The sequence below is a fragment of the Microcebus murinus genome, chromosome 10 (genome assembly GCF_040939455.1).
Source record: "Microcebus murinus isolate Inina chromosome 10, M.murinus_Inina_mat1.0, whole genome shotgun sequence".
Lineage (NCBI taxonomy): Eukaryota > Metazoa > Chordata > Mammalia > Primates > Cheirogaleidae > Microcebus > Microcebus murinus.
Genome location: NC_134113.1, coordinates 32,983,988 through 33,009,005, shown reverse-complemented (window position 1 = coordinate 33,009,005; position 25,018 = coordinate 32,983,988). Strand labels below are relative to the sequence as shown.

At 32.6% G+C, this 25,018-nt stretch overlaps 1 protein-coding gene across 1 annotated transcript; it reads left to right on the top strand.

The window, feature by feature from the left end:
* The first annotated feature begins 493 nt into the window (after positions 1 to 493).
* Positions 494 to 23,210, top strand: ALX1 (ALX homeobox 1). Its single transcript, XM_012740822.2, has 4 exons — positions 494 to 874; positions 3,959 to 4,263; positions 7,233 to 7,361; positions 21,819 to 23,210. The coding sequence occupies exons 1-4, from the start codon at positions 649 to 651 to the stop codon at positions 22,137 to 22,139; spliced, it is 981 nt and encodes a 326-aa protein (XP_012596276.1). The 5' UTR covers positions 494 to 648; the 3' UTR covers positions 22,140 to 23,210.
* The last annotated feature ends 1,808 nt before the right edge of the window (positions 23,211 to 25,018 follow it).

Here is a 25,018-nt window from a genome sequence, read left to right as displayed (position 1 = left end):
GGATCTCACGAAAACGATTTACGGATGAAATAAAAGCCCTTTAGAGCAATACTTCCTTTCAAGTTCTTAAGACGCCCCTAAGTCTTTCTGGTAGTGAGTGGCCGGCGTGGGGGCGGGGTGGGGACAGGGTGCGGGGCGGGTGGCCCGGGAAGGCGCAGAGAGCGGAGAGTGGAGAGTTAACTGCTTTGCGATCTCACCAAGCTCTTCCGAAATGCCAGTCCACTGTCGCGGCGGCAGTGTTTCTGGGTGTCGGGGCCTCGTCTCTCCTGGCATTTGTCTGAAATGGAGCTGTCTGTCTGTCTAACCTAGGCCTGGACGCGCCCTGCCTGGGTAAGTGGGGAAGGTGGGGGCAGGGTGGGGGCGGAGGGGGACCCGGGGTGGAGTTAGTCGCCTGCCTATTTTCATATTCATTAGAACTGGGAGGTTGCCCGAGGAGCCCAGCTGAGTTTCAAGATATAAAAGCAACTTCGGGTGCCCCGGTTGCAACCGGGACGTATTAAAGGGCTCGGAGCTGGGCAGCTCCCGGCGCCGCGGAGCTCGCTTTCCCTTCCCTCCTCTCAGGCCCTCCCTCCTCCCGCCCACTCGTTCCCTCCCCCAGCGCTCTCCAGCCTGCGCGCCCAGGGAGCTCCCCGACAGCCTTCCAGGATTATGGAGTTTCTGAGCGAGAAGTTTGCCCTCAAGAGCCCGCCAAGTAAAAACAGTGACTTTTACTTGGGCGCAGGAGGCGCGTTGGAGCACGTTATGGAGACGCTGGACAATGAGTCCTTTTACAGCAAAGCGTCTGCAGGCAAATGCGTGCAGGCCTTCGGGCCCCTGCCCCGCGCCGAGCATCACGTGCGCCTGGAGAGGACCTCGCCCTGTCAGGACGGCGGCGGTGAGTGGCCGGCGCTCGGGTCTCGGCAGCCCTTCGCAGGCCCGCGGTGCGGGGCCGGCGGGGATAGGCAGGGAGGGAGAAAGCGAGAAGAGGGGGAGCGAGGCAGCGGCCGGGCGGCGGAGGAAGGCAGCGGACCGGCCTGCGCTTTAGGGAGCGCTGTCGCCGCCGCGGCGGACTTTGGGGGTCAAAGAAAGGGTCGGGCAGCGGCGTGCCTCCGCGCGATCCTCCTCTCGCTGTTGGGTCTCGTCCCCCTACCGGTCCCGGAGTCCCTCTATCCTGGGCTCTGGAGTAAACTGAGACGGCGGTAAATAGAGCGTAATTGAGTCGAGGCGGATCGCTTCCTCTGCGAGCTCGCCGCACAGTCCGGGAGGGAGGAACTGAAGTCCATCACAGCTCGTGAGGGTACGTCACCGTCCTCACGGATAAAATAATCTCTGGGCTCCGTTAGGTGAAAAACAAACAAACAAAAAACCTCAAACCTTTTTTTTTTTTTTTTAATTTAACGAGACATGGGGATGTTTTTCTCACCGTGAAGTGGGAGGATTGCTAGATTATAACTTTGTGTGGATTTGCGATTTCTGCTTTTTTGTGTTTGCAGTACAGCATGAGTTAAAATTTAGTTAACTACCAAGTGACTTTAAATAGCTTCAGGCAAAGAGTCCCCGGTATAATCATTCACTCCCACATTCTGCGTTGTCTATTTTTCTGATTCCACATTAGAAGTTACCTAAGAAGCCTTCGAAATGCTTCTCAATAAAAACTTCAACTTTGAATGCCCAAGTATCTCAAAGTCAAAATGTTATCAAAACAAACCATCTGTCTTTTCTATCTGGTAACTCAATGCAAATAAACCCATTATTTCTGATCGCGACAGCTAAAGTACGTTTACAATGCCGAGAGAACTTTTCCTTATCATTGTATATATTCCACAGTTAAGCTGTAAGGAGCGGGTTGCTTTAAAATAACAAACGAATTAAGTGTGAAATATTTACAACAAGCCTCCCGCCCCCTATTTTAATGGAGATTCAAAATCTGACAAGACTCTGGCTTGTAAAAACTCATTTTCTGAATACTTTGTGCACAAGCTTTAAAAAAAATTCATCTTTTACTTATTTTATTCAACGTTCCAGGTTACTTTTGACTTGTAAGAGTAAATCAAAAATAAAGGCGCAAATGACAGAGAATCATCAGATTGTTTCATTTAGTTAGTAAAGACGCAAGTAATTAATTTTTATTATGCATACATTAAATTTGTGGTTTTCTGGCTGATTTTTAGACTTCAGTATCTGTATTTGTGGGATTCCTAGATGCGTCCATAAAATTATTTGAATTGACAGGACTTTCTTTAATGGTCCTGCAGTGTCCTGTGTTGACTGCTGGCAGGACTCAATTGTAACTCTTTATTTTTAAATAGTCGGGAATCCAAATAAAGGAAGAGAAATAGATGATTTTTGATACTTTATGAACTTTTAAACGAATACCACGCTATTTAGATAAATTGTAATAAAAAGTATTAAGTAAGATGAACATAGGCAGGAATCCGCTTAATTTAGGAAAGATTCTTTCTCCTGAGATGCCCTTAGTGTCTCCGCTGCTTCCCCTCCCCCATCCCTAATTGCCGAAGTTCCCCTTAAACTTTGCCCACGGAGACAAAACCGTACTGTTAATCAGTCATGGCTCTTCTTTTTTATTTAGTTAAACATCACATCTTCCTTGGCATGAAGGCTATTAGGAATGATTTTTTAAATTTTCATATATTAACAAATTATAGTTGTGTATATTTATTGGGTACAAAGTAATGTTATGATTTTTGAATACAAAGTAGAATGATTAAATCAACCTAATTAATCCAGCCATCACCTCAAATATTTGACATTTTTTGTGATGAGAACATTTGAGACTTACTCTTTTAGTGACATTGAAGTTCACAGTACTTAATTATTACCTATTTAAGTTATGTAGGCATTACAATCTAATACATTTGTATCACAATTAAAACAGCTGTAAAATATGTTATGGGGCATGATTTAAAAACAGAAACAAATCAAAAAAGTATGAACATCCATTGGAAATTATTGTTCTGGCTGAATTGACTTAACAAATGCCTCCCATTTGATTGTGTGCATCCATTGTATTTGTGTGTGTGTGTGTGTGGTTATTATATGATACATTTTTGTTTTTATATCATATACAAGCATGCAGTCAAATCTGAAGGAAATCACTGAAATTAAAATATCCTTTAGCAGAATTCCAGATGCCATTCTATATAATATTTTAAAAGATGTTTTAATTTCTGTGCATTAGCAGAGGGAAAAATAAAGCTTTCTGTCTTAAAACTTATTTCAGAAGTTAAGCAGAAATATGAAATATTTAAGAAAGCTACCAGGTGAGTTTTTAAGGTAAAAAAAGTTTACTTTAGTCTTATTTTTTCTATAGAAGGTACTTCCAAAAATTGATATGAAATTCATTTCTAAAATTTAGTAGATCACTTTTTGGAAAAAAAGCAAATGTAGACATAAATTTATAGGTATAGGTGAAATAATCAAAATGTGGAAATGACGTCACATCTTAAATCCATAGTCAGTAGATTTTGCGTGGAGGGGAATGATAACTTTTGGATATTGGTATACAGGTATTTAAAATTGAAGTATCTTTTCTGGGCCACTTAAGTAGCTTAATTTTGTCTGCTGTGAATAAGTATATGACTTATATTAAGTTTGCTTCACTTTTCAAAAATTGGGAACACTTAGTTTTTTGGTTTTTTTTTAAGTCTAGAGCATCTTTTAATTTGACTACATTAATTTGATTATAAATTATGTGCATAAACATTACTTTAACCCTGTAAAATAGATCTGTGAATTTTGGCAAATTATATCTGTTCTGTGTGCACATTTTAAAATGGTTTTTAAAACCTTTGCCAAAGTGAATTAATAATGGTGTATAATGTGATGATTGACTTAAAGCTAGCACAATAAATCATTAACATACTGATTTCCTGATGCTCTAAATTACTTCTACTTAATTCTTTCACCGAGATGTATTTCACAATCCTGAGAACTGTCATTTATTTCCCTCTGGTTACAGTGAACTATGGGATCACTAAAGTAGAAGGACAAGCCCTTCACACCGAACTGAATAGAGCTATGGACAACTGTAACAGTCTTCGAATGTCCCCGGTGAAAGGGATGCAAGAGAAGGGAGAACTGGATGAACTTGGGGATAAATGTGACAGTAATGTATCCAGCAGTAAGAAGCGGAGACATCGAACCACCTTCACCAGTTTGCAGCTAGAAGAGCTGGAAAAGGTCTTTCAGAAAACCCATTACCCAGATGTCTATGTCAGAGAACAGCTTGCTCTGAGAACAGAGCTCACTGAGGCCAGGGTCCAGGTAGGAGCCAAATGGAGGCCTTGAGGGGTGGGATTGGAAGAGGAATAGTGTTAGAATAATTGAATACATGCATTTTTCCACAAAGAAACAAAGTGACTCGCCAGCTAAAGATATATAGCAATGTAATATACATGCATGTAGGTTCACTAAAATTCCTTTATTACTTGCAAAGGATTTAACAACTCACACAAAACAATAGGACACCCGAATTGTTACATAGACATAAAAATTAATCATTTAAAAAGAATAGAACATAACATATCTCTGATTGTAAAAAGCAATTTTTAAAGGGTGAAAAACAAAATTATGGTTATCTATTTAGTAATTGATATATTTGATTTTGTTTTTCTATTTTATCAGTCATTGAGGTTCTTTTTAGGTTATATACCTAGTATTTATAAGTTATTTGTTTAATAGTTCATAGATCTATAATTTTAAAATAAATATATTTTATTATATTTTATAATGAAACAATCCCATCAACTCCCAATTGTTATATATTCTATAAAATATCTTCACTGTACATGATTTAAAAAAATCAAATAGCCATTTATAACTGAGCTATAGTAGTTGTCAATATGTGCTATTCCACTAAAATTTTTAAAATCTAGATAGACTATATAGTTTTTGCAAAGGTAATAGAAATAATGAGCTTAAAATAACTTTTTTGCGTTACTCAATTTTATTTACACATTTATTCAAATTATCAAATTGGATCATTCAATATACTTAATTTTTTTAATCATTTGAAGAAGAAAAATCATACCAGGTAAAATTTTACGTTTTAGGGATATTTTATTTTGACTACAATTAGGTATTCTTAAACTATATCTTATTAGTTCCCAAGTAATGAGTTTAAAAATGCAACAGTAATTTAAGAGAATGGCGTTTTTCCTTTGTGTGTGTTTTCAGTACTCTAGGAAAACATTGAATTTTGCCTTTCTCATAAACCATTAGAATGGAGAAATGAACAAAATAATGAAAAATTTTGCTCTGAGTAGAGTAATAGTATTCTTTCTTAAGATTAAGCTATTGTAAGGCCCTTACATCATTAAAGACAACATCTGGTGGTGCAGGGATAACAAGCAGCAGATTTTTACTTTCGTTTGTGGAAGCAAATAGTTACTTTATCTTAGTTCAGGAAGTAAATATGTAGAAAGTTGATGCTAACGAAGAATTTTAGAATTGTCAAATATTAACACCAGTCCCACATGTGTGGGTTTTTTTGTCTGTATCTATTTAAATTAGTTATACTTGTAACCATAGAAAAATAAGTTTACACACAGAGTGATCAGCTGTGCACAATGCATGTTTTCCCCTTAACATTTCGTCAAGTTCTGATTAATTTTTGTCTAAGAACATGCAGAGAGAGCCAACCTGAACCTAATTTACTAAGGTTGTTCTTTCCTGCTTTTCACATGAGAGTGGTAATTGGCACTCATTTTAAGGAGATTGTCAAGGTCTTTTTGTCAATGAAAAAAATAAAAAAACTTCATTATTAAATTCCCTTAGTATGTTCCTGGTCTGTGGAGACAGCAAGAAAATGAAAATGTGATTTGTTTTGTTTTGTTTTGTTGTTGTCTTGAGCCCTGGTTGTAATGGATAATATACATTTATCGGCAGTGTACTAAAACCATAATGAACAGGTAGCTCTCTTTGTCTTATTTTAATTGCTGAAAACTCTTCCAAGTGCCATGTTGCCATAATTGTGAAGGTAAAGATACAGAAGATTAGAACTGAGTATTAAAAAGACTAAAAATTTCAAGTAAATTTTAATGAAAGGCTTTAATGAAAGGCTTTGCATCTTTATATTTTATTTCTAGCATCTTTCCTAAATACTTTATATTCTGAACATAGTTGTGTAAAGAGACTAAAGAGACTCCCAAAAGCTGCTCATGTAATGTTCACTCAACAATATCAAAATATACATATTGAATATAATTTTAGCTTTCTGTCTCTCCCTTTAATACATTAAAATATTAAAATGAAGATTTTGGAGTGTTATAAATATGGATTAATGAATATTTAATCCTCTGAGGCAGGTGGTTCTTATGATAAATATTTCTAATAGATAATTAGAGAAATTGTGGAAGACAGCTTAATGACCTGGTAGTGGCCACATTAACTCATAGACTTTCTTGACACTTGCTTCTGTCTGCCCTGTTTCTATCATTACTTATGTTACCTGTGTTTTAAATTTGAGAAATGATTGTGAAAATATCTAAGCTTTTTTTCCATAAGGAAAAATAAATAAGTAGCATGATATATGTAATAAGCACATTTATGTATTTTAAAACCATATTTCAACCCTAGATGATTGTATTTTACCTGTCATCTTTATCTTGCTCAATATAATATACAATCTTATTTTTCTCTGTTTCTAAATTATCATGATATTCCTGCTGCTGACATGTCTTAGAAATAATCTTTATGTTTAAATTTTTATAAAATTATCTTATAAGATATTATAAGATTATAAGCATGAGTACAACTCAGATGAGTCTTCACTTTGTGACATGTTTTAAAGATAATTTTTTAAATAGATACATGCATTAATTTGGTCATAGATTGGCTGGGTTAGTATTCTAGCATAAATGTCTCTAAGACTTGCAGCATTTTCTTAGAGGAGGATTATCCATGATTATGTGGAGATGCAAGGAGTCTACAAGATCACATAATCTAATTCCTTTTTATTTTCCCTAAATGTAAAAACAGAGGCTCAGACATCTCAAATAAATTTGCCGAAAGTCTCCTGGATCCTTCTGTTAAATTATATTGCCTCATGGACGTACCACTTACCAGAATACAAGAGCAAGTAAATTTGTGGATCCTTTTCTGACATAAAGAAATTCCTTTATTAGTCATTTTGTTGACCTAATTTACCTTTCTTGTTTGAAGTCTTTTAAACTCATACTTGCTTTATCAAATATTTCATAACAAAAATTTTACTTTTTTTAAAAAAAAATTAGGTCTGGTTTCAAAATCGAAGGGCCAAGTGGAGGAAAAGGGAACGTTATGGTCAAATACAACAAGCTAAAAGCCATTTTGCCGCCACCTATGATATATCAGTTTTGCCAAGGACTGACAGCTACCCACAGGTATGGTAAACTACACAGAATACTGATCAAGAAAATTAGATGTGATTTGTATATTGTTAAAATGGTTACCATAGGCTTTATCATAATTAATATAATTATCCAGAATAAAAATTTAATCTACAGAAGACTTTTTCCATGTTTGGTAAATTTTTATTTTACTAAATTATTTATTTTCTTGTTATTTTCTTTGAGTCATTCATTTAAAAATATTTCAGGGTCTTATCCTTTTGAATTTTGTTATACATTGCAACAAATGAAATAGCATCATTTACTGAGACAAGTATTTTAAGTATTCTACATTTCAATTATTCAGACTATTTTGCTTTGTTAATTTTTTTAAAATACTGTAAATAAAGGATTGCCTGGCATGCAATCTCTGTTTTTACGAATGATACTAGAACCTGGTGTCAGATGTGGCTTATTAAGTCCTCAGCTCCACTTAAAAATACCTCTCTCCTCCTATGCTGTCTTTTCAGATTTGAAGTTGCTCATTGCTTCAAGGGCACATTTTGTCCTTTATGACTTAAAACAGAGAATTAGTACTAGACATGATATTAAAAATTAAACATGTATACAAAACACTTCCTTCTATAATGAAAACTGTCTAACCTCATTTCAAAAAGTGTTAGAAATTCTTTTTCTTCTCATTTTTTCTTTTTCATTTAGAGTATATATTTTTTCTTTTTCATACTTTGTGATATATATATATAAATAAAATGTATTTTGTCCTTCTAATTTATTTTGCATTGCTTTTTTCTATCGTTACTAAATAATCATATTCAGAACTGTATTTGATACATGAAAGAACACGTGTAGTATTAAGAAACAAGCCATGCATTATTTTGTTCTTTGTTATTAATGATATGCATTGTTAGAGACCACTGTGAAAACACATATGAAACACATATGCTGTAGGAATACCCTGATAGTTCAGTAACTAGATCATCTCAGCCCCAAACTTAAGAGTATTCATCTCTTTCAATGGTAAAGTAGTGTGAGTATAAATTCAGTCCTTTCATATTGTTCTTTTCTTTGTGTTCTGAAGCCTTTTGGGATCTTTACTCCTCCAGATTAATCCACAAAATTTATTAATGTAATATTATATGTTAAAGAGAGCCTAAGAGATTATATTGTTGAAGTGCTTCATTTTAGAAGTTAGGAAAGCAGGCTCAGTTGTCTGAAGGAATTGGTTCATGATCATACATGTGGTTCCTTACAGGGCTGTCTATAAAGGTCTGCTAGAGCTAAGCCTTTTTCCCCAGGGATTTGCTAAAAGACCAATGTTACGTATACCTTTTGAATAAATGCTCCATACCTATCTCTCCTCAGAAGAATCTTATGTCTATTTTATCTTAAATAAGTTACCTTATATTTTTCCTATTTAAAAGCATAAATGTACTTGGTAACTTATCATCACAGGGCTGGTGAAATTTTGTTCACCTGATATTTTTAAGTGCTTTAGTGGAGCTCTAAACAAAATGCTACAAGAATGTCTACCCTCTAGTATACAAGTGCTATGAGCACAGGGACTGCAGTGTCATAATAGTTGTTAATACTACTGTAGCCCTTACTATATGTCCAGGCACTGTTCTGAACAGGTTACATATATTATCTCATCTAATCCTCACAACAACCTTATGTGATAGGTGTTTTTAATTATCTCCATTTCTCAGATGAGGACACTAAGGGACAGAGAAGTGAGGTATTTACTCATTTTCACTAGTGGTGAAGCCTGATTTGAATAGAGGCAATTTGGCTCCCACGTGAAAAATCTGAACTCTTACAACAGCCTGTCTCTCCAGGTGAATATAGTTAAATGACTGAATGATTAATAAATCAATACCAAAGAAGCGTAGGATTAAGTTGCATTAAGTCTACATCTTAGTTCAGGGGAGCAGGAAATGTACACACAATCAATGAAATAATAAAAATAGAGATAGAATATACTTTATATTATTTTGAACTACTTTACTGTGCTGACTTTACATATAATAAAGTAATAAAATATGAACATTTTTCAAATGGACTTTAAACAGTCTTACAAAGTTTATCCCACAGTACTTGCCTATGACGTATTATTTTTGCATCGAATTCTTTCAATCTTCATTCCTTTCCTTTTAAACCCCACTTCTGTTTTTCACTTCTCTGTCCCTGGCTATTGGTTGCTGTCTCTTTGACTACTCTTTATCCTTTAGTATAGAGTAAATCATTCAGAATAGGGACTGGTGCCAATTAAGATCTTTATAAAGACAACTGTGGCTTAGTATACCCTAACCAGCCAGCCTTTTTTTCTATGATTATCTTGCCATTGTATTATTGTTCCTCAAAGCTTTAGATATTATCAATATTATCACAATCAGGTAACCTAGGCAGTAAATCAGGGAAGGAAATGGTGCATCAAATTATACATTTGATATCTTTTTCACTCCAACAAAAGATTAATTAAAAAGTTCCTGCCACAAATCATAGGAATTTTTTTTACTAATTCTTCCTGTGGCTTCTCCATATTTTGTGTACATTGTAACCACCTCATAATTTAAGTATGGGAACATAGAGAATATATATTGCAATTATTTTGACAGTACAATTCATGAATAATAATAAAAATTAAAACTGTAAAATGCATAGTACTTTTCTGTATTGGTAAGTCAGTTAATGTTTTGTTGTCAAAAATTCTGATATCAAGTGTCTCCAGCTCCCCACTGTAGTTATTAGATAAAGCCAGGGAAGATTTCATTTTAGCTTAAAACTATGCAGTAGACTTTTTTCATTTGTTTAAAAAAAATAATCAGGCCAAGATCATCTCTCCTGAGATTTAGCCTAAAGGAAACTTTTTTTTTTAAATCATATCTTAAAAATAGAAACTTATAATAGGAGAAATAGGAACAGAAATAAAAGCCAACAACTCAATGCAGTATGACATTGAATTACATTACTGTTAGTAATTACAGAAAAAAATTATTAACTACAGAAAAATTGGAAACTAGTAAATGTTGGTGACAGGACAAATAAAGAATTAATAATTTGGCAGGAAAGCAAAAACACACATAGAAATACAAGAAAAACAGAGATTGTTTTAGAAAATGATCCCCTAAATCTTGCTCAGTGTGGATAGTCATCTTACCTGGCATAAAAGTATGTCTATATAACATACAATATGTTAATTTATGAATAGTAGTGAGTACTTTCTGAAATGTTCTAATAAATATGTTCTTTCAACTGGTCTTCATTACACTGTAGTAACAACAGCTGTAACACTAAAAATAATAACTAATATTTGGAGTCATATTTAAAGCCAGACACTATTCTTCCTTCTTATAACCATTAACTCATTTCATTTGAGCCCAAGTTTTCTTAGTTCAGGAGCCCACAGCTTTTTATAAAACATTATCTCCTTTATCTCCTTCATTCATCATTGAGCAATGAAATAATACAGTTTTGATCCTAAAACATCACATCGCTTTAGAAAGCAAAAATACTTCCATTTTTAATATTTATAAATAATCATATAAAACATTTAAAAAGCATAAATACCTCATAGATTGTTTTAAGATGTTGTTTTTCTTAAGCTTGCTTGCATTTGCTAGCAAACACAAGTAAAGAAAGTGAGAGGTGTAATGTCCATAGTAATATACTTCAATTCAAGGTAGTATATTTTGATGTACTGAAAATAGTATCTTTTTTTTTAAAGTCCTTTATTTTGGTCCAAAGTATCAGTTACCATTTGGTAGTGGTATGCTAAATACTATGATTTAACTAATTTAAACTATTCCATGTTCTTTAAGATGTGACATTTTAAAAAACAGTTTCATTGCTTGTGCCGAATCCTTCCTCTATCTTGAATTCCCCTCCATCACCTAAACCATATTCCCTCCACGAAGCCTCTGGAATCTGCCCTCTATGGGCACATCACTTTTTCACTGACATGGTAGTGGGCTATATAAAACGTCTGCCTCTCTGTTTACAATGTAAAATATTTAAAAAGATGTTCCATTTCTTAGTCACCTTTGTATCACCACCATATTCAGCTAATTACATAGACACCGAATAGATGTGAACAAAAGTACTGGTTTGTTTCAATATTTATTAGGTAGTACATTATAAAGCAAAAAATCATAATTACTTTGCAGTGCAATAGCTGATTTCTGAATCGCAGCTATCAACCAATTTTGTAGTCTTAAGCAATTAACTTTTTCTCAATTTCCTCTGTTACAAGAGTAGAAAGATTTTATAGACCTCTTTCAGCTTAATATTTTTTCTTCCAAAGTTATTCCCATTTCAGTAACAAATATATGCTATGTACTATGTAGGCATTTGGGATATATGAATAATCAAGACAAAATATTCTGCTTTGTAGACAGATTACAAATTGGGTGATACTTGTACTAAATTCTGCAAATGCTTCTTGGTGCAAACTAGATCCAACAAACCCAAGTAATTCTGTCCTTGAAATTAAAAAGCAAACAAGGATCTGTTGATATTAGATACAAACTTGCTTATTATTTAGCAAAACCAATGCATTTTAAAAATAATTATTTTAGTGAACAAAATATTTTATTATAAAGTGTATTTTCTGCAGCATTATAGCCATCATTTATTTCTAACAAGGAACATTATTTTCATGTTCTTAGGTTTGGTTTGGATTCCATGAACATTAACTTTATCATGTGCTAGATAGATAACTTTGGGTAAATAACTTCCTGATCTTCAGATTCTTTATTTATAAAATGGAGATATTGTTGGTGCTAGTGTTAGTGATGTTAATAGTGTAGATGATGATGGTGGTGGTAGTGCTGGTGGTTTTTCTGCTTTTGTGGGATTAAATTGATTTCTAAAAAGGAAAGCCCCATGTTTCTATATATGGAGTTGAATCCTGGAATTTGAGTAGAGCCAGGGACCATGGGTTTCACAGTTAGGGAGTCATGGATTCAGATTCTGGCTTGCTGACCTTTGGCTAATGAGTTGACCTCTGTTTGTGAATGTTAAAACTTTACGTAAAATACTTAGGACATTCCCTAGTACAAAATGTGTGCTCAGCAAATTGTAGGAATTCTGTTATATACCCCTTCCTTAGTCATTATTAATTTTGTTCTAAAGTACCTTCTTCCCTAGGTGGCTACATGGTTTACATGTACTCATACAATGTAGCAGTTAAGCTAATCCAATCTGTGAGTAAATTTACTATTTAGGGATCTAAGGAAAGATCAAATTCAGTTAAATGTTCTTTCCTTTTTAAATTAGGACAACAAAATATGGCAACTTTAGGAAAGTTTGAGTATATTTTTTTTTTTTTTTTTTTTTTTTTTGAGACAGAGTCTCGCTTTGTTGCCCAGGCTAGAGTGAGTGCCGTGGCGTCAGCCTAGCTCACAGCAACCTCAAACTCCTGGGCTCGAGTGATCCTTCTGCCTCAGCCTCCCGGGTAGCTGGGACTACAGGCATGCGCCACCATGCCCGGCTAATTTTTTTTTATATATATATCAGTTGGCCAATTAATTTCTTTCTATTTATAGTAGAGACGGGGTCTCGCTCTTGCTCAGGCTGGTTTTGAACTCCTGACCTTGAGCAATCCGCCCGCCTCGGCCTCCCAAGAGCTAGGATTACAGGCGTGAGCCACAGCGCCCGGCCTAGGAAAGTTTGAGTATATTTTTAATTCACCAGAATTATTTTCCCCCAAGGAAAATATTTTCATTAAAAATTACAGTAAAAGAGTTGACGTTTTTTTCCCACAAAATTTTGAGTGAGGTTTTCCTTAGTATTGTATAGGGAGAACAATCACTAAATCTATGTTTAACAAATGTACAAAGGGACCCACACAGTATCTTGCTTTCTGTTGTTTCATTGATGACTTTACAAAAAAACTTGGAGTTTGAACATACCAAGAGGTGAATTCAAGTTAAATGAAATGACTACTAATCTGTAGTCATTTGCATAATTTAAAGCATGGTTTAAAGCTGTATAACATTGCTAGTTTAACAAATTTTAATTTAAATATTATAATTATACCAGTTTTAAAAATGAAATTCTAGTTTTTATGTAATAGTGACTGTGAAGGTATTGTTTATCCTACCTTTATTTTATCACTAGTTTCTGCACTAATCTTAAAGTTTACCTTCACTTAAACTAAATAAGGAATATGGAACTTGTTTCCTTCAACCTCTAAGGTTTAACATTGTAAAGGCATCTGGAGCAATTTTTACCTTTGGGAAAAGTATCACATTTTTATTATAATTATTTCTATTTTTTCACAAATATTTGAAGCAAACAAATAACTAAAATCTTTAAAAATGTTAATAATATAGCTATAGTTGTATATTATGCAATGAATATTTTTACCTCTGGGAAACAGCCAATGATATGGTCATATGATGATGCAGTGAAACTTCTTCTATGAATGAAGGGACAAAAAATGTTGCCATAATTAGAACAATAGATTGCACAATTTGTCACTGATTGTAAACACAAATATTTAAAGTCATAGGAGAAATATAATGATAGTCCTTCTCACTAAATATAGGTTTTACAATGGATAAAGCTGCTGATTTAATTAAATCTATAGAGTTTACGTGAATATGTGTAAAGTATTTAATAATATGTATATATATTAAAAATAAGTCATACGTAGCTTGAGACAAATTTTGTCAGTGTCTATTAGGTAGAAAGTACAGCTAGCTACAGTGAATATTTTTGTTAATTTTTATTCTGTTGCAATATTTAATTTTTAATTACAATTTTAATTTTTATTTTGTTGAAAATACAGAAACTTTAAAGAGACAGAGACTATCATCCAAAAAAAGTAAAGTGCATTCATGTTCAGATTATGAAATAATCTTTATATAGGCTTTATCATTTATAAAGTCTATTTATAGGCTTTATATAGGCTATAATTTTATAGGCTATAAATTTATAGGCTTTATATAGGCTTTATAATTAGGCTTATTTTTTGAAAAATGTAATATTCTGATTTCACTGTACATAGTAACAGCTTTTCTTTTTCTTTTTTGGCTTTTAATATGTGACCACCGTAAAATCATTAAATTTAACTGAATTGGTCATAAGGGTTTTTATTTTATGAGGAAAAGTAAACCAACAATTTGAATAGATTACCAAAATAAATAAGACAAAAGTAAAAATAAATTTTTACAGAGTGCCAATGTTAGCTTATACATATAAAAACTATCTTACAGGAAAATAGAGAAGAATCAGGCAGGAAATTAAGCCATGGAATCCTGGAAGTCTATGAAAATAAATCCATGATTTAAAATCTGCAGTTTACACTTATTGTTAGTTTGAACCTTATGATACACTTTAATCCAGAATTATATGCATGCCAGATTTATTAAGTCTCATATTTCTATGAGTTTTATTTTTTATTTGAAATCAGGGACATTAAACGGGTAAATTTTTGTACATACAGTTGATTTTAAAATCACAAAAGTAAAATTTTGACTTTGTAGTTAATACTGATAGAAGATGAGTAAAATCAGTAGCTTTACTCAGGTTTAAGAATAAACTCAAAGCTTATAAAATGACTCCAATTGGGAATCTCTAAGATAAAAAATATTCTGTGCAAATTAAAGTATTTGCATATTTGATTTATAAATTATTTCTATATAAGGAAAAATGTAATTTACAAATGTACATTTTTAACTTTGTTTCTTATAATTGTGAATTTTGCTTTAATTGGGCAATTGTGTCACTAAAAATGAATCAGGCACTAGTGAACCATCAACAACTGTCATGCACGTATTAAAATGCATGAAAAATAATGCAACAAATGTTTAGAAAACATACCCTATGATCATTGTTGCTTGATAATAATAAATAAAATATCAAAACCTAGGTGCTGTTATTTTAGTCCCTCCTTAAATGGGTTGATTTGAAATGTTTCATTTTAAAGTGTATGTGGTAAGATTTCCCATAAATCTTATTTTTAGCAATCACAATTCCTATAAAGTTTAAAAATACAGCCAACACTAAAGAAAAAAAACGTCCTTAATGTTCTTGTATCTTAGACTTGGAATATCTTTCAGATATTATTTGAATAACAAAAAATTTAAATATATTTATATAATGTTATTCTTAAAATTTCCAGACATTATCATTTCTTATGAAACATAGTGTTTTTAATTTTTGCACTCACAGGAGATAGACACTTTTATTTTTCTGTTAAGCAGTTTTCTTCTTAGATTATCAGTCTCACATGAGTGTTTCATTTAATAGTGATTTGTTTAAAGGTGCTCTTGTTCTAAATCCTTGTATACATTTCTAAAGTGGAATTTTATTAAAAAATCAAAGTGGCAATCAGTATATGATATTTTTCTGATGAATAAATAATTTCTAATCACTTTAGTTTTTTAATACTGTATATTGAAAAAATATACTTTTGAAATTTTTAAAATGTAAATAGATTCCTAAAATCTTAATATTTTATGTGGCATCTTAAATTTATTTTGGTGAAAATTAGGCCTAATGAGTAGGTGCTGATGAAAAGGTACTCTCACTTTTATCTAGGTAGTACCTAAAACATACTCAAATTGATTTTTTTTCACTGCTTAATTAATTCAAGTTGGATTTTTCAAGTAGCGAAATCTCTGTGTGTGTTCATAACTGGTAGCAATTTCAATATTTAGAGATACACTTTTACTCTTTCTACCCTGACAGCAACTTACTGATATAGTAACTAGAAAAGTTAATGGAACCCTAAAGTTAGCCAACAGCTAAAAATACCAGCAAGTTAATAAGCATATGATTCTTATTAATATTTTGTTGCCCTAAGTTTTAAAGGAAGGGGCATGCTAGTGAAGTATGTAATGGTCTCTTAAAAAATATAACTGCTTTTGTAGTAACCGATGCTTTGCTTTTAAAAAGATCATATAAAAAATCTGGTAAATTAAATTACATAGTGATAATGTGCTAATAAATTTGTATAGTAACTATTGAATAATATACAGAACAGTCAATAAATGCAAACATTCTGTAAAAGAGGAAAAACCAGAATCAACTTTTAGATTTTAATAAAGACGGTATTACTATAAAATCATTACAAGTACCTCTTTGTGAATCTCTGAGCTCTGTCTTTTAAAGTACTTTTTAACTCCCACAGGGAAGTATGTGAGCATGCAATGTGAGGGGAGAATGTGGACATGGTATGTGTTTGTATATGTATTAATGAAAATAATTATTACAGATGTTGGTGGCAGGAGGTAGGAACAGTCTATATATAGAGGAGACAAAGGGTTAAGCTTATTTTAGTAGAAAAATATTATTTAATTATTTTGGAGATGCTTTAAAATTAAGGGAAGATTGTTTTATATTTTCATGTTGTTCAGTATTTCTATGAAATTTGATAGGTTAGTATCTTCTAAGTAGCACTAACATTAAGATACAGAAGATAAAATGCTGCCATGAAACTATTTGATTTTCTTTTTTACGTCATGCTACCTTGCAAGGAGCAAAAACTAGCAAACTCACTTTTCTTTTAAAAGATTTTTTTAAAAAAATAATATTAGAAATTACTCACTGATAAAATCAAATATATCAGAAACATAAACCAGATTTAGAATGTTAAAATCTACTTTGTAGTTCTATTTACAAAGAATATATCCATATCAAGTTTCTAAGGTAAATGAGTCATATAATTTCCTATTTGTAATTTACAGTATTACTTCAGGTTATTACAAATACATATCCACACTGAAGAACTCTTAATAGACATGTATATGTTTATATACATATTTATATGTTTACCTCTCTCCTTCCTCTCTATTGCTTTGAATTCTTTGGAAGAAAAATGAACATTAAATGAATTGGGTTTCAGTTTGGAATGAATCAGACAAAAAAGAAAAAAAAACAACTTTCCTCCAAAATCCTAAAGTTGTGGTACAATTGTTAACTTTTTATTTGGTTAGAAAAACATTAAGGGGCAAATGTTCAAAGTGGAGTGTAGTCAGCTGAACTTCCATTCATGCTAATGGGAGGCAGTTGGCTAAGTTCCCTGGACAATGCTTTGAACATACCCCCAGAATTTTTAAAAAAAACATTGCAAAGCACATTAAAACATGAAATATTTTTAGGTTCTCCATTCCTTTTAAACACAACCAAGAAAAAAAAATCATGTGAAAGCAAGCAGTCTTTTTTTTTTATTATTTTCTTTTAAAAACATGCAAGAAGGATATGGGCATTATTTAATAATGTTTCTGGTTGCAAAGCCCTTGAATGTTGGAGAGTTAGAAGCCTACAAAAACACCCCCAAAATCATCTGGTGCTGGGTACAGCCATTGTGGTATATATGGAAGAGTTCAAAAAAGAATGAATTCTTTCAGTCCAATATTTAACAACAAATATGATTTTTCTTTTAAACAGAGAGTGAGATTTTGATGGACTTTTTGGTTGACAAATAATATATAGTTTTAGATTATGTGGCTTACAGATATTAGTACATAGCTTAAAAATGACCACCTAAATGTGAGTAAATTGGTAGAGGGATGAAGGAACAGAGTAAGCCCACCTTGACTGCAGTAGATTTAATCAGCTGTAAACTCAAACAACTTTGTTGTTTAATCAGATATTGCCTTCAGATACTAACAGAAGCAGAGAGTCTGGAACAAAGATAGTACCTGCCAGGTGTTCCCTTCAGTGATCAGATGATATCTAATGTATGATATTCTGTCACTGATGCTATATAAGGGTGAAGGGTGTTGACAACCTCAAACATATCCGGGGGAATGTGACCAGAACGATAGAGTCTAGAATGGTTTAAGGGGCTTCAGATGTTTACTTGGAGGAAAAAGACTTGGGAATTGTGTCTAAGTTGCCTGATCACATTTTTAAGATTTTTACTTGTAAGAGGGTGAGACTTATTTTGTTTCATTTTAAGGAATATAAGTAGAAGCCATCGGTAAAGGAAGATAACAGCTCACTTGCACAGAGCTCTCCAAAATAAAAAACAAATGGTTTTTAAACAAATGAGCTTCTTATCATAGGAAGTAAATAAAATTAAGGTGTATAAGAACTTTTCACGTTTGCAAGGAAGTTAGACAGCAATAGTGTTTCCTAATTTCAGTTGATTTTCAGACTTGTACATATGTGTATTATAGTATTACCATTATTTTAATACAGATCCTTTGAGCCATGCCCCATGTTAAATTAATCAGCATCGCCAAGGAGATGCATCTATGGTGGATAAAAAGTGCTTAGGTAAATTTTAAGACTGCCTAGATAAATACAGCCAGGAAGGTCTAGAAATGTAATTTTCATATCTGTTAAGACTGTCAAGTATGGTGATTCTAGAGTTCAAATCATTGAACAAAATTTAGATATATTTGCATAAGTTATCCATAAAATTTTGGTTACACCTGCAAGATGGATCAGTCCAGATTTTCTTTTTTTTTTTTAGAGATTTTTCAATCACTTGATAAATTAAGGGCTTACCTTATACTGTGTTGGCCCGAGGAGGAAGAAACGGTTATGAACAATAATCATGGATCTTTCTTTCACAGAGTAGAGCTTATGAACCCCCACCAAGTTGAGCTTATGAATAAATAAATAAATAAATAAGCAATTTCAACTCATAAAACTAGTTGTGTTATTACAACTCTACCATTAGAGTTATGCAATCTAGAGTGAGGTTTTTCAGCTTTCAGTTCTATAGTTTTACCTTCCTCAAAATAGGGGTAGTAAAAACACACACTGTTTAGTGTATTGAATCAATTAAAAGTGTTCATAATGTGTTTAACATAATGCCTGGCACATGGTAATTAATTGATAACCGTTAGCTATCATGAGCGTGATCTTGATCATCATCAAATGTTTAAACATCCAGAGGGAGTGCTTCAGAGGAAGATCACAATTTACCAGGGATGATATCTATTATGATTTGCATCTAAACTTTCAATGTGGGAACCAACAAGGTCCCTAAAGTCAAATGAAGATGTGTCAGAAATTTAAAAATGAAAGACAGACTGGGGATGGGGGTGGGGAGAGGAAGAGATAGACATCATGGAAACAGGATATATCAGTAAAAATGTGTGAGAGTATCTTTACCCATGGAAATAAATGACAGTGTCTTCAAAATACTTGGGTATCTTCTCAAGTCCAACTAAAATACTGCTATAGTAATTTGCTTTACCAGTCTGTTCTGCTCAGAAAACATGTGTATATGTTAGATATTCTTTCATCAGAAGTAATGCATTTAACATACTTGATTGTGTCCCGACAAGTAGTTTTGATCAAGCTAAAATTATTCATCTATATCATGGACTCTCGAGAATTTTTTTTCAATTTATAGGATTAATGTTAATTCTTTTAGGAAGAAAATATTTTTTAAATTTATATTCATGGATTACCCTCCTTGCACTTAACCTTACTTTCCCTTTTATACCTAGTTGGTAAATATATTTCTGTGCATCTGGAATATGAGTGGATTATTTTAATAACATTCTAGCAATAGTATGTATAAATTGAAAAATCCTTTAACAAACAAACTGTAAATAATCTTTCTCCTTCACTGTCTTGTCCTTCGTTATTTTTTCAAAACTAAGCAAGCAAGTTCACTTTCATTTCTGAAAGCTCTTTTGTCAGACATGTGACTGTGGTTTTTGCCGTGTAGCACAGTGTTTGATTGATTGTCAGACGAAAATCACCCAGATTAAGTTAGAAGGGCTAGTTTGACACAGTAATGACATTAACAGCCCTCTTGTTGGTTTGAGATACATAACTCAGCAATCACTGGTACCAGTCATTATATTTTGGCCAAAGTGTAATGCGTAGAGTGAGCCAAAATTAAAATGGCATAGTCCTTGAGGATTTATGGATTAATAAAATATGCAAATCATATATGTCTAGATATAGATATGTAGATCTCTCTCTATCTCTCTGCCTTTTTCTCTCTCTCCCTCTCTCTATGTGTGTATGTGTGTTTAACAAGTTTAAAGCAGATTATATATATTTATATAAGGAACTTGTTTTAAGAAAACACAGATATAAGCATCTTGCCAATCAGTGAAGCCCTACCTAAGACTTGAAATTTGTTTTTAAGGCTTTCTTTTATATGGTTAATTGATCCTTTCTTGAGTTACAGAGTAACTTCTCTACCATTGTGACCTACAAGATTTATTCACATATTTTCTACTATTATTTGAAAATAAGTTGTCATAGAAAGTAAGATATAAGCAAGCATGGGTGTTGTAAGACTGCATCAGAGGTTATATGTAGTAGCCTGGAATCTTTATGTAAAAACAAATGGGAAAAGGTATGTGTTGTAATCGTTGATGATTCTGTTCTTATTATCATAACTTAAAAAGATAAGAAAGCTGGATGTGAATATGTATATTGCTGCTGTATTCTAGTTCAGATATCCAAATATATCATAATAGTGTTACAAACTCTGCCATGCAACATTTTCCTTTTTCATTTTCCCCAGCTCCTTCCCTTTGTCATAATTTTCTCTGTGCTTCTCAGTAATGCATGTGATTACTGTTTTTTTTTCTTGTTTAAATAGCTTGTCTACTATGATTGGGATACTTTCTATTGAAAACTCACATTATATAAATTCTACTTACTGCTTCTTTTACAGGCTAATAACTTTAGAGAAATTTGTGCTTGTTGGTAATATTGCATTGAATTGTTTTCCATAGAGATTTAATAATATGAAATGCAAATTTTTTAGATACAAATGATAATGCAGCTTTTCTTCTTATATAATATGTTATATCTTTAATTATATGATATTTTTGCTAATATTTGCATGCTTATCTATGCTTCTATTATTTGGTAATGGCCCATGTTTTAGAATCCTACATTTGTTTTACATGTCACTTGTCTGTTTTAAATTCACTATATCATATATAAATCATAAAGTTTTAAGTATGTATATATTTCTCACATTCTCAGAGCTATTTCTTCATGACTACAGGATACAAAAAGCATTCAGAGGGCCAACATTTTCTAGAATGAATCTGATCCAAAATACCTTTACAAAACAATCTATTATCAGCAATGATTTCCAACAAAAACTCCCAGAGCATGAGTCCAACTTAAGAAGTTTAAAAAAATGCATTTGTTTTATTTTGTTTAGAAAGATGAAGACTATCTTTAAACTTAATACCATATTTTAACCACTCTTATAAGCATATGAATTGGTCATTAATTGTGACTAAATATTCCAAATTCATTTAAAAATCATGATTATAAAAAGAATACTCAAGTAATTGACATGTTTGAATATATTTTATGTGGCCAAGTATGTGGGTTTTTCTGATCTCTTACAGTATAACAAACTGGAAGAATCTCTCAAATAATTATTTTTCAGTCATTGTTTTAAGTACTTAGAATGTATTTATAGACCACCCAATAGAGACAATGAATAGTTAACCAAATTTAGTAAAGAAGACTTAACAAAAGTAAGAGAACAAAAGTGAGAATGTGTAAATGTAATATTTGTTGTTTTATATATTCCAGATTCAGAACAATTTGTGGGCAGGAAATGCAAGTGGTGGTTCTGTGGTTACTTCATGCATGTTACCACGTGACACTTCCTCCTGTATGACACCTTATTCTCACTCGCCTCGGACAGATTCCAGTTACACAGGGTTTTCTAACCACCAGAACCAGTTCAGCCACGTGCCCCTCAACAATTTTTTCACTGACTCTCTTCTTTCTGGGGCTACCAATGGACATGCATTTGAAACAAAGCCAGAGTTTGAAAGGAGGTCTTCCAGTATCGCAGTTCTTCGAATGAAAGCCAAGGAGCACACCGCCAATATTTCATGGGCCATGTAACATACAGTACTCTTTTATTTTTCTTTTAATAGCAAAGTAAAACATTCTTATTTTTCATATTTAAAGGATACCACAATAAGCTGCTGTGTGTGGAATTGCTAAAGGTCAAGATATTCAGTAAGACCAGCTTAAATGAATAGTTGTTATTTAACATTAAAATCTAAGAATGAACCTCTGAAAAGACGAAATAGGTTTACCATGCACCAGTCTCCACAAAACTCTGTTTTACTAGTAAGATTTTTTTTTCTATCGTACAAGTCAATGAAATATGATCATGCAACTTCTTAAAAGAATAAATGTATTAAACAAATTCCTCTGTTATAGATTGATTTATGTTACTTCTGTATAACAAGAAATCCCTTGTAAAATAATACTTGATAAAGGAAGAAATGCACTGGGGAAAATGTCAAGATACCAAAGCTGTCAGGTAAATATTGAACCAGGGTGTTTTGGGGAGTTAAACTGCCCTTTCTGGCTCCAAGAAGCAATGGGCATATCCTTTGTTGCTGAGAATTTATTTTCAAGCCTCAAAAGATTTTTTTTTTTTTTTACCTCTAGATCTTTTAGTGAATTTCCACTCTGTGAGAAAAGAGTTCTTGTAAAATGACCAGCGTTTACGTGAAATATTTGGGAATAGTTTCCTGACATAATGTGGCTAAAGGAGATAATTGAAATATTCCAGTGTGATCTAAACTATAGTCATGAGAACACTTTTAATAAATGCCATCTTTTTATCAAAAAGCCAGTATGGACTCAGTGACTTAGTTATCGCAAATGAGAAAAACGTTAAAAAAACTTTTTGTTACTTTTAAAGTATTGATTAAACTGTACACACAAACATTTAATAAATACTACACTAAAATTAACATTTTCAGTTAAAGGAGCAGTGAATAGGAATTCATTTTGAGGGTTATGAGCATGCTCACATGTGTAAGTGTTTGCTTTTTGACATATTTTGTCTTAAGCATTTTTTTTGCTACTGTGGTTTTGCATAGAGAATTAAAATGTCAGAAGGCTTTCTAAAATTTCTGGTGGAAAAGAAGAGAAGAAAAATACATTGCATCTGGAAAATTGCTGACCCCTTTGATTTACTTCTCCTCCCTCTCCCCTGTCACATTCCAAGCTTTTTCAGATGAGTGAAATGTCAACCTCCTTGAAAGATTCTTAAGTTCATAAGGCAAAGTAAATTAATTGAAATGAAGATGACTTCTATGGCTAGGATCAGAGTAGGATCTCCTCTTTGTACTCTCTTAGAATCTTCTTGTAGCTCCCACAAACTTTAGGAATATGGTTTAGGAATATGTAGTCCTAATGGCTACAGGACAAGAATAAATGAATTTTTAAAATTATATTTTATAAAAAGTACTTAAATCCAGTGTCTCTTCTTAGGGGGAAAATATTTACAGCAATTACACACATTTTTTGTAATAAAATTTTAAATTAAGCAGATGATGGAAATGAGTGATGTCCTAAACAAACATTCCTTGACTTCTTAATAACTTTGTTCTTTATTGCCTTTGTGTTCTCTCTTTTTAGTTTTATTCCCAAGAAAAACTTGTTCAACTTTGGCCATGAGAAGTATGCTTACATGCAGGAGCTTTTGTGAAAAGATTGTTTAGGCAGCTGTTAAATATCCTTTATGTTTTAGAAGAGAAAAACTTCTTTTGACATATTCATATAGCGGTTAATAAGAATTTGTGAACTAAAACTTAGAACAAAAATGTAAGATTTTATTTTTAAAAATTTCACAAATTAATAGTGTTCATTTTCGTTTTATTCTGCTTTCTTAAATTTTAAGTGTGCCATAGCTAATATCTTGTATTTTCCAAATAAGAGACAAAACTCATAAAGTTTGAATTTCATTTTCATTCCTTTCTTTTTCTACTCTAGGTTTTTCTCATCATATTTAATCATTAATTGGAACTTCTGGAACTCAAAAGTGTTTTATTTTTCCTCCAATTCAAACAATATCTTTCTAATAGAGGTTTTACATTTATAATGCTGTGTAAATGTAATTCAATTAGCACATTTTTAAACACCTCTAGTGGGTGAAGTACTATTTGGGATAATAAAATAAATGATGGAACCATAGTTCTTGTCCTTCATGAATTCACAGTCTTCCTGGACAGACACGTGCTTAAAGTTCTAACCCTCAACCATGCCTTATGTTATATGATGGCAGTAAGAATTTAAAGAATTTTATGTGTGTTAAAAACCTAACTTTCCTTCTTATTAGTTGAAATTTCTATTTACGTATTCAAATTGCCAATATAATAAAATGAACTTTTGCTATGGTAGGCTAAGATAAAGCTAAAACAGTACATAAAATGCATTTCCTAAATTTTCTCTTGCTCTTTCTGAATTTAGGTTAAATAGAGTTTCAGGTGCTAGAGTTGATATTACAAAAATGTTTAAGTTCTCTACTTAAGAGGGAAAAAAAAAACACTTAGGGGAATTTTATTCACTTTTATTTGGCCTCACTATTGACAATATTGATTATTGGGAGTTTTGGTAAATTAAGTAATTTGATCCACATGGACATTTGTTCTGGTGACTGTCACATCCCCTGTTTGCCTTTTCCACACATTTTTCTTGCACAGATTGTTGAAAATCTTTACAATTTTTTTCCTGAGCCATGTTGTTAAGGCTCAAAGCTCATGGCATAACAGATACATTTATGGGAGAATTAGGTAAGATTTGCAGTTTCTTAAGCATAAAATGAAATTTAAGAAAATGTTTTATAGGTTTTTGAAGGTTTCTTATGTATTTCTCATGATTATTAAATAGTGAGTATTTTCTTCTTATGTAACATCTAATAAAAATAGAAAAATAAAGCTCCTGCAATCTTTGCCCTCAGTCCTGACAGCATATCTCAAAAG

Excerpts from the sequence above, each read along its gene's own strand:
- ALX1 (XM_012740822.2), top strand. The coding sequence starts at position 649 with ATGGAGTTTCTGAGCGAGAAGTTTGCCCTCAAGAGCCCGCCAAGTAAA. Across the intron at positions 875-3,958 it reads GCCCTGTCAGGACGGCGGCG|TGAACTATGGGATCACTAAA; the intron begins GTGAGTGGCCGG and ends CTCTGGTTACAG. Across the intron at positions 4,264-7,232 it reads TCACTGAGGCCAGGGTCCAG|GTCTGGTTTCAAAATCGAAG; the intron begins GTAGGAGCCAAA and ends AAAAAAAATTAG.